The following is a 9,233-nucleotide window of genomic DNA, read 5'->3' as shown; positions in this document are numbered from 1 at the left end:
TCCCTTCTCCTCCATTCTCCTCTTGGGATCTTGGTCACGCATGCACACGTGCCTGGTGTGAGTTAAGCCACCAGTTCCGGGACTCGAACCGCAGTCGACTACATAAGAGTCCAGCGACATAGCCATTATGCCAACTGCTGGTCCCTAAAGGCCTTTTTACAATTAAGTGAATGACCTCAGGGAAATTAATATTGGCTTCCCCAAGACTTCCCACTGGACTAGTGAGACAGCCATATACCTTATAACTTCCCAAAGAAAAATAAAAGAGGATCTCAATACTACTACTAGTTTATTTCAGACTGTCATGACGACTTTTATTTCTTAGATGTTAATGGTTATAGGGAGAAGATAATCATCTATGACCTTTTTTTTTTTGCCTGGTAGCATTTGTGTTAAACCAATGTTATATATACCTGTCAAGTAAGACTCTATTCTAAGCTAAGTAGCTTCTTTTTGTGGGTATGGCATCCATTGGTTGACTTGAATGAAGTGAAACATTGAAAAAAGAAAAAAAGAAGGGTATTATTATTCTGAATTTGTGTGACCACTGACTTCATGTGAATATGTGACTAATTTTTTTTTTTGAGAGATTTTCACTGTAGGGCGCGTGTGCTCGCCAGACAGACAGAGAGAGACATAGAGACAGAAAGCGAGAAATCACCCCCCAGGGGGGATGGTCACGCCGCAATCCCTTCTCCTCCATTCTCCTCTCGGGATCTTGGGCACACATGCACACGCGCCCGGCGTGAGTTTTAAGCTACCAGGTCTGGGACACGAACCGCAGTCGACTACGTGGGAGTCCAGCGACATAGCCATTATGCTAACTGCTGGTTCCCAATATGTGACTAATTTTTAACAACACACAAAAGTCACTGACAATGAAAATAACTAATAAATACAGTAAATATAAAACAATATACCATTTATACAATAATCTGACTCACTCTTATCACATTTTTTGCTTATTCGTATACTTTTATGTGCCTTACTTAAAACCTTGGTGGCCATGAAGTGGTTGGACTTTAAGTTAATTATTTGGAGCTATTTCACATTGTGCTTAGAGTGTTTCTTCAATGTCCAAGGGGAAGTGTGTGCATAAATTTTCTAACTCATGTCAAGACCAATTATAGCTGTGTAGAATCAATCTAGCTATGGCAGGCTGATAAATACAAATTTCAAGATGACACAAAATGATCAATCTAAGTGAAAACCTGAAGCTTCTGAGACGAGTTGAATGTTACAGCTTGATGAAGAGGAAAGGAAGGAAATGCACAGGACAATTGCTGAGATGACATGGAGTCCTCCATGATCTGTTATTTCCGTGTTGATTTACGTATTTTCATTATGTACAATGAGTGCCTTGCAGGGATGGTCCCCGAGTAATTGAGAACCTGGCACCCTCTGGTCACTGTCCTTCTTTATTACTTTTAGGATTTCTCTTAAATGCTTTAATTCAAAGCAAGCTTTTCCAGATATAATCTATAGAGTAAAGTGACTTTAAAATTTATTGACAAAAAGAGAGATAGATTATTTCTAGATATAGGGTTTGTTTAGAAGTTATCCATTTATTTACTATCATTCAACACATGTGCTCTAATCACTCATAGATAGCGGGGATACATGGGCTATCTCGGAGATTGCGTGAAGTCTGCCTTTGACCACACCTTGTGCTTTGGACCTTGGGCAGAACCACAGACATGGGTAGAGCTGACAGACATTTTCTTGTCATGACTGAAGACTTCCGGGGAATGGTTCTTTGAGCAGCTACCTTGGCTGAGGCTCTCTTGGTTGAATCTCTAACTAAAATAGCCCAAGATAAAGCTTCCTGTTGAGTAATATATCCTAGGAGAAAGATGAGAAAAACTTCAATGTCAACAATTTTACAAGACAAATAAGCAAACAAAACTTCAAATATTCACATATGTACATGAATATAAATATGTTTTACTTTGTGGTTAGCCTTACCCATATTACATAATCTTTGAGGACCAGAAGCTTATACAAATCTTTTTCTTGTTTGTGCTCCTCATTCAATAAGTTAATACTTAGTCGTGATTAACATGTCAAATCATTTGGGAAAGAACTTGACCCATGAGAAATTTTTGCTTGAATTACTTATCTTTAATTTAAAAGCTTTCTTTAAACCAGAAAGATACATTTGATATTTTTCAGTGTAGTCTGCAGACTTCCAACTAGGGAATCATCTGGCTGAGGCCCTATATTTTCTGAAAGTGCTTATTAAAAATACAGGTTTCTGACACTATCCCAAAGTCCTTCTGAATCAGAAACTCATGGGATTAGGCCTGGAAATCTTCTTTTTAATAAGGTAACAGGTCACTTTTATGCACACTAAAAATTGAATAACTCTGCCTCTAAATTCATTAGCTTCTGGATAATTTTGTTCTAAAAACAGAGGTATTAGATGATGTTTCTGGAACACCAGATAATTACAGACACCAGATTAAATATTGGATTCTTTCCTTCCTAGTTTCAAGACCCTGGTCAACTTATTTAACATATCCATGTTTCAATTTTCTTTTTTTGCAAAATGTAGGTTATAAGGGCAGTTACCACATAGAGATATATGTGATTTAAATAAAAACAATACATGCAAAGTTTTAGAATAGTGCCTGCTGGGTAGGAAGTCCTCAATAAAAAAATAACTCCTGTTATTTTTGTTAAATCATTTGCAAAAAAGCACATCTTTGTTTGTGTAAATAAAGAAACAACACTAGATGGAAGATGTATTAAAGCCAAGTGAGTGGATTATTTTTTAAAAAATACTCTATTTATGTTTAGAAAAACTGTATTAGAGAGGGGCTGGCAATGGAAAATATTTCCTGTAAGAAAATAAACGTTTTTATAGGACAATTATGTCTTTCAGTATATTGGTGCATATAATGTATGATGGTCTTTATGACCTTTATTTGATTGATGTTTTTTAAACTATGAAGAGGTTGGTAGGAGAGGAGAGCCAATAGAACAAGGTTGTGAAAATTTGGGGTCTTTGGAAATGATAGCTCTCACACAAAATCCTAACTGACATTTACTCTCTACCTTATCTTGATCATGTCACTTACCTGCCTAAGCTCATGTTTTCCACAATCATAAAGTGGGAAGAAAATGAGATGTTGCCTATTAAGCTCTTAATATAATGTCTGGAGCATGGCAAATGCTCAATAAATATAACTCTTACTTTTCTGATCAAACCGAGCTCCAAGTTTGCATAATAGCAAGGAGCTGAGCAGTGGTTCGAGCTAAGGCTGGCTTTCGAAGCCTAGGGACAACAATCTCCTAGATCAAGTTCCCGTAAATCTCAGAGTTGTTAACATTTGATAACAATCCATACTCTAATTTCTTTCAACTTTCTTAATTTACCCACAAACTCTTGCTTCTATTACCAGGAAAAATCACTTTCAAACTTGGCTAGCCAGCCATGTTGATGAAACAACACACTCACAGATGCCATTCTACTTGAACTTCTCATCTAGAAACTTGACTTCCAAAACACAAGTTCCTTCCTGAAGTGTCTGGTTGATGTAGTTACACTCACCGAGCAGCTGCTGGTACTGAAGGTTGTGAATATAACGGGTCTTCAGGGCCTCCCATAGGGGCCCAGAGTTGTAAATTCTCATGGTGCTGTAAAAGTAGCGCTGCTGTCCTAGGGTTAGGTCCTGTCAGAGCAGAACAGGTGATTTTGATGAATCTATGGAGCTCTACATGGTTAAAGTGTGTTTTATTCAATATTAGCTTTCCCAGAAATAAGATCATTCTTTTGCTAAACATAGAAGAGGTCTTCAAAAAGTTTGCGAAAAATATGTATTATAAAAAATAACTTACATGGGTTTCAAATTTATTTTGCACTAAAATAAACTTGTACTAACTTGTTATAACATGTCTGAGTAGGATCTGGTCTGGGACACTAAGAAGGATAAGACATCAGTCTGAAAAAAGTTCCTACCAGAACAACATGAATTCTGCTAAAATCGATGGAAAACAAATATCAAATTTATGGAGAAACTTGGGTGGAAGAATAGGGAAATACTTGATGCTTTATGAAAAGTTTATGGAGACAAAATCCCCAGAGAAATCAGCAATTTACAGATGGACAACTCCATTTGAAAAGAGATGAGATGATCTGAAGATGACACCAGCAGTGGTAGACCATCCACATCTATTAGTGAAAAAAAATTAATATGGTTTGTACCCTAACTGAAGAGGACCAACAATTCATGACAGAAACCACAGCCAGAACTAGAGACATTAGTTTACACAATTCTGACTGAAAATCAAAGTTGAGCAAACTTTTTGGTTGATAGGTGCCAAAGCTGCTGTGCCTGGATCCATTGCAGACAAGAACTGAGCCCTCGGTGAAAATTTTAAACAAGTGGGATTGAGATTTTGAATTATGGGAAGAATTTTAATAGGAGATGCTACATTAAAGGTAACTTACATTAAGGGTAACGTACAATAAAAGCAATGGCTACCCAGAAGTAGAAGTGATCCAGTCAAAGCAAAAGCAGACAGATAAATAGTACAGATCATGGCAATCATTTTTTGGGAATGTCAAGGCATTTTGCTTAACAACTTTCTGGGATAGGAACAAAGAATAATAACATCTGCTTCTAACAGAGTGTTTGAGTGTTTGAGGGAGTGTTTTGAGAAAGTTAGCCAAAACTTTCACAGAAAAAAACACCAGGAAAGATTCACCAGAGTCTTTCTTCATCAAGGCAATGCTTCCACTCATTCCTCTCATTAAATAAGGGCAGTATTGTGGAAGTTTTGAAGAAAAATCATTAAGTATCTATCTTACAGTTCTAATTTGGATCCTTGTGGCTTTTTTTTTCTTAAGAGGTTTTTTGTTTTTTGTTTTTGTTTTTGTTTTTTTTTTGGGGGGGGGAGATTTTCACTGTAGGGCGCGTGCGCTCGCCAGACAGACAGAGAGAGACATAGAGACAGAAAGCGAGAAATCACCCCCCAGGGGGGATGGTCACGCCGCAATCCCTTCTCCTCCATTCTCCTCTCGGGATCGTGGGCACGCACGCACACGCGCCCGGCATGAGTTTTAAGCCACCGGGTCCGGGACACGACCCGCGGTCGACTACGTGGGAGTCCAGCGACATAGCCATTACGCTAACTGCTGGTTCCCAAGAGGTTTTTGCTATAAGCCACATGTGCTCAGCAGAAAGAGAGACAGAGAGACAGAAAGGGAGAAATCACCTCCCCCCCCCAAGGGGGGATGGCCACACACTGCAATCCCTTCTTCTCCATTCTCCTCTCAGGATCTTGGGCATGCACGCACACATGCCCAGCATGAGTTTAAGCCACCAGGTCTGGGACTTGAATCGCAGTTGATTACATGGGAGTCCAGTGACATAACCATTATGCCAACTGCTGGTCCTACCTTGTGGCTTTTTAAAATTTCTTCAAGATTATTTAGTTGTGTTTTTGCTATAGGGTGGGCATACATTTGCTGGAAAGAGAGAGATAAAGGAAAAATAAGAAATCACCCTTCAGAGGGGATGGCCATGCCGCAACCCCTTCTCCTCCATTCTCCTATTAGGATTTTGGGCACATGCACATACACGTGCCTGGTGTAATCATGATTCTCAAACTTCCAGGTCTGGAACTTAAACTGCACAGTTGGCCATGTAGGGTCCGCTGCCTTAACCTCCATGCCACCTACTGGCCCAGTTTCCTAATCTTAATAATAGAATTTTTAAAACTAGTTTATACCCATGAGTAATTAAGTAAGGTGACTTTTACCTGTTAGAACATGAGTGAGACTGAAATCTGTGACTGAGATTTTTTTTTTTGACACCTAAAGACCTTAAACTCAGTACTGAGAATATATCCAGTCTGAAAATAGCAAAGTCAAGTACCTAACAATTTAAGTTTTCAGGTTCTGAATTATATATTTTAAAGAATAATATAAGTGGAGAGGAGAATGAATTCTACTCATGAATAACTAATTAATATTTTTCAAATGATTGAGAACAAGACAGTATAAAAATTACAAGCCAACTTCAAGAATGAAACTCCAAAATGTAATGGAAATTTTCATAATGCAAGATAAAAAAAAATTGTAGTTTTATTTTACAAAGAAAAAATAATGCCTATTTCTTTTCTCTAGTAAAGCTTTTTAAAATAACATTTTTAAAAAGAATTATTTATTTTATTATTATTATTATTTTTTAATTTGACCAGAGAGAGAAAGGGAAAGTGAGAAAGCAAGCCACCAGCCCAGGACTTGAACTGTGGTTAGCCATGTGAGAGTCTAGTGCTTTAACCTCCATACCACCTGCCAGCCCTACTTTAGTAAAACTTTAAACTTCTGAAATGAGAAGTAAGAGGTAACATTCTTAATATTCCCCTGTTGCCTCTCCTTTGAGGGATGGAAAAGAGCTAAAATTTTATAAGGAATATTTATGAGAACGACTTAAACTAAATGTGACCCAAAGGGGCTAACAGCTCTACAACAGGGAACCATAGTGTGTGGTCAGTTGATGAGTTTCCCATCACAGCAGTGGGTCAGCCATGAAGAGGTGGCTGCCCACCAGAACTCCTAAAAGGGGACTGATGTAGATCACCTAAGAGCGTTGCACATTTGTTCACCCATGCATGCTTTCAACAGGCATCAAGTACTTAAGTGGGGTCACCTCTTCTCCCTAATGCTGGGTGATGAAGACGGTAGAAAAAGTTCTGGAGCCTTGACGAAGAGACAGACTAGTTTTCTCCATCTGTGAATAAAATGTTGTACCTTCAGTAAGGAAGTGCCAGCGACAGAAGGAGGGACTCGAATGCAGGGAATTCGTGCAGCATTCTGAAAGATTTTTTGTCTTTTCCAGTTTTCTCTCATTCTTTATCCTGTACCTCCAAAGAACAACAAAGCAGAGCATAGAGTTTTATTTTGCTCAACCAGTTTTGAGGATGTACCTAAATAAGTAAGCAAATATGTAAATTTTTAAAAGGTACTCATTTCAAGGAATAAGAGCATTTATTCTACATGCTTCCAAGTCATTGAACATCATCACACTACTTCTGTACCTTTTTCCATTCTTACTCTTATATACAGAAATATTTATTATTTATGAAATTAAAGAATAATTTAAAATTATCTTTCTGCTTCTGTGTTTGGAACAGGTGGATAGTAGAGCGATGCTATTTCTGCAACAATTATTTCTTGATAATTTTAAATAACATTTATTATCGGATTCTAAAAATAATATATATCCTTTTGGAAAATTTTAAAAATTAAAAAATAAAATAAGAGGAACTATATCAAGCTGTCTATAGCAATTATTGACATTTGATTGATTTTCAATTTTTTTTCTGAGTAGACTGTGTGTGAATTTAGAGAAGGAAGATCACTGTATACATATGCTATGCACTTTCCAAGGTTAATAAATATTCCTCAAAAATAGTGATTTTAAAGGCAGTGAAGTTTACCTTTGCATCATTCTCCATTTCTTGTACATTTAGGTTTGTAATTTTATAGCATTGTACTATAAAATAAATTACTATAAAATAAACTATTAAACTTAGTCATGTTTCCACTTTCTTGATGAAGATACAGAATGAAGGAGTCACTCCTGCTATGATGAAGGCTCCTTTCCTGAAAGTTTAGAGTTTAGAGTCTGAGGTGGTGTATATAATAGTAAAACATTTAACAACCGGGAAAAATAGACATACTGGGATATGGTTGCCAAGGCACAGCGTGGAACTCTCAAACATTTCCTCCTCTGGTCTCTCCCTCACCCTTAACAACAGCGTAAACTAACAAAGGATAGAAAGTAAGAACATGACAAATCAAATACAATAGCAGATTCTCTAAACATGTCAAACTATTATTAACAATGCTGCCACATAGTAACAGAAAAAATAATCTGTAATAGAGGTTTTAACACCTGTAGAAGCCGATAGATGAGTTTCTCCCCTTCTGTTAACCTCAGGACTCTCATTACTGATGGCAGTTGCAATGTCTACCTCATCAGACTGTTAGATTGACTGGGATCATAGCTATAGCACATTCCTACCCTACACCCGTTTATTTTCTCTTCACCCTACCGTAGGTATGCTTATGCATACACACAAACACATACACATGCCTAAGAAGTATTCTTAATATGTGTTGAAGACTCTGATTGCTTCTGAGTTCACAAACCTAAGGCTTGGATCTTCCAGAAGGGAAGTTTCTTAGGAAAACATTAGTCAGCATCTCTGTGTGTACTGTTTTCATGATACCAACTTATAAATTAAACCACAAATATTTTATTTATACTGCTTTCCTTCAATGTGCACTCTAGAAACCATACAAACCAGATATACCATTTTAACAGTTTCTGTGATTGAAACCTATGCTCTATCCTGTTTTCAAATTGTCTTGATATCCCTCCTCCTATCTTCCAGATCTGTAGAGCAGAAAATAAATATTCTGCAAGGCTGTAAAGAGTTCCTCTCTCCTCAAATAGTATAAGAAAATGACTGATGAGGTATCTTGTGACAATAAGTCAAGTAAGATTTTCTTGGGCTGTTGCTGAAGAAATCCATCCTACCTATGCAAGTGGTCTATAGCTGATAAAGTTTGATTAAAATGCCTTGAGAATTCAGAGAGAAAAGGAATCTAAAAAATAACATATCTAAAACAAAAAGTCAGATTTGCCTAAAAGGAACTTACCCTGTATTGACGTTCCTCCTTTTCAAAAAGCTCGCATTTACATTTAATGCAGTTTTCTTACAAGAGCTCTTTGTTCCTGTGGTGGCAGTGAAGGAAATTCAGTCTGTTGATAAGTTGATATCCAAGCAACATCATGTGATGAAATAGAGCTGGGGAAATTTGGCTACACACTTTTCTCTGCTTCTGGGTAGCATTCAATTTTACAGTTTAATACATTTCCTCCCCAAATTTTGTGCCTAACCAAGTGTCAGCTTGTTCATTTACCAGATCTACATCATATGCACACATGGGAGAAGAAAGTGTGTGGAGATGGAGATGCTCATTATTAAAGGTGAGGAAACACAAAGGCATCAGTCACAAATTGGAAGTCAGTGACCACTTTCTCCATTGCTCAGGATGATGAAGGAGCAGTTTCTAAATATACAAGTATAGAAGTACGGGCATGAATTTGACTATAGAGACCTATGGAATTCTCCCATAGTTCAAGACAATGTTCTTTTCTCATTTGTGGGAGGTAAGATAGTTTACATATTTGATCTTAGTTAGAAATGATACA

At 37.3% G+C, this 9,233-nt stretch overlaps 1 protein-coding gene across 2 annotated transcripts; it reads right to left on the bottom strand.

Moving 5' to 3' along the window:
* Positions 1 to 1,523: 1,523 nt before the first annotated feature.
* On the bottom strand, positions 1,524 to 8,767 carry FAM216B (family with sequence similarity 216 member B). Of its 2 annotated transcripts, none has more exons than XM_006166474.2 (4): positions 8,678 to 8,767; positions 6,761 to 6,873; positions 3,554 to 3,674; positions 1,524 to 1,842 (listed from the first exon to the last, which is right to left on the bottom strand). In XM_006166474.2, the coding sequence occupies exons 2-4, from the start codon at positions 6,857 to 6,859 to the stop codon at positions 1,598 to 1,600; spliced, it is 465 nt and encodes a 154-aa protein (XP_006166536.1). In that variant the 5' UTR covers positions 6,860 to 6,873; positions 8,678 to 8,767; the 3' UTR covers positions 1,524 to 1,597. The 2 variants fall into 2 exon arrangements, with proteins under 2 accessions (XP_006166536.1, XP_006166535.1); XM_006166473.2 differs by having other exon boundaries at positions 6,761 to 6,867.
* Between the last annotated feature and the right edge of the window lie 466 nt (positions 8,768 to 9,233).

This window comes from Tupaia chinensis, unplaced genomic scaffold (genome assembly GCF_000334495.1).
Source record: "Tupaia chinensis unplaced genomic scaffold, TupChi_1.0 Scaffold144262_1, whole genome shotgun sequence".
Lineage (NCBI taxonomy): Eukaryota > Metazoa > Chordata > Mammalia > Scandentia > Tupaiidae > Tupaia > Tupaia belangeri.
Note: the sequence above shows the minus strand (reverse complement) of the source record. Positions and strands in the feature narration are given on the sequence as shown.

Bases quoted from the DNA above. Each gene is read 5' to 3' on its own strand.
- FAM216B (XM_006166474.2), bottom strand. From the start codon at position 6,859: ATGAGAGAAAACTGGAAAAGACAAAAAATCTTTCAGAATGCTGCACGA. The intron at 3,675-6,760 runs GTACAACATTTT...CTGCTCTGACAG, and splicing joins CTGGCACTTCCTTACTGAAG to GACCTAACCCTAGGACAGCA. The intron at 1,843-3,553 runs GTGAGTGTAACT...TCTTTCTCCTAG, and splicing joins TCAGTACCAGCAGCTGCTCG to GATATATTACTCAACAGGAA.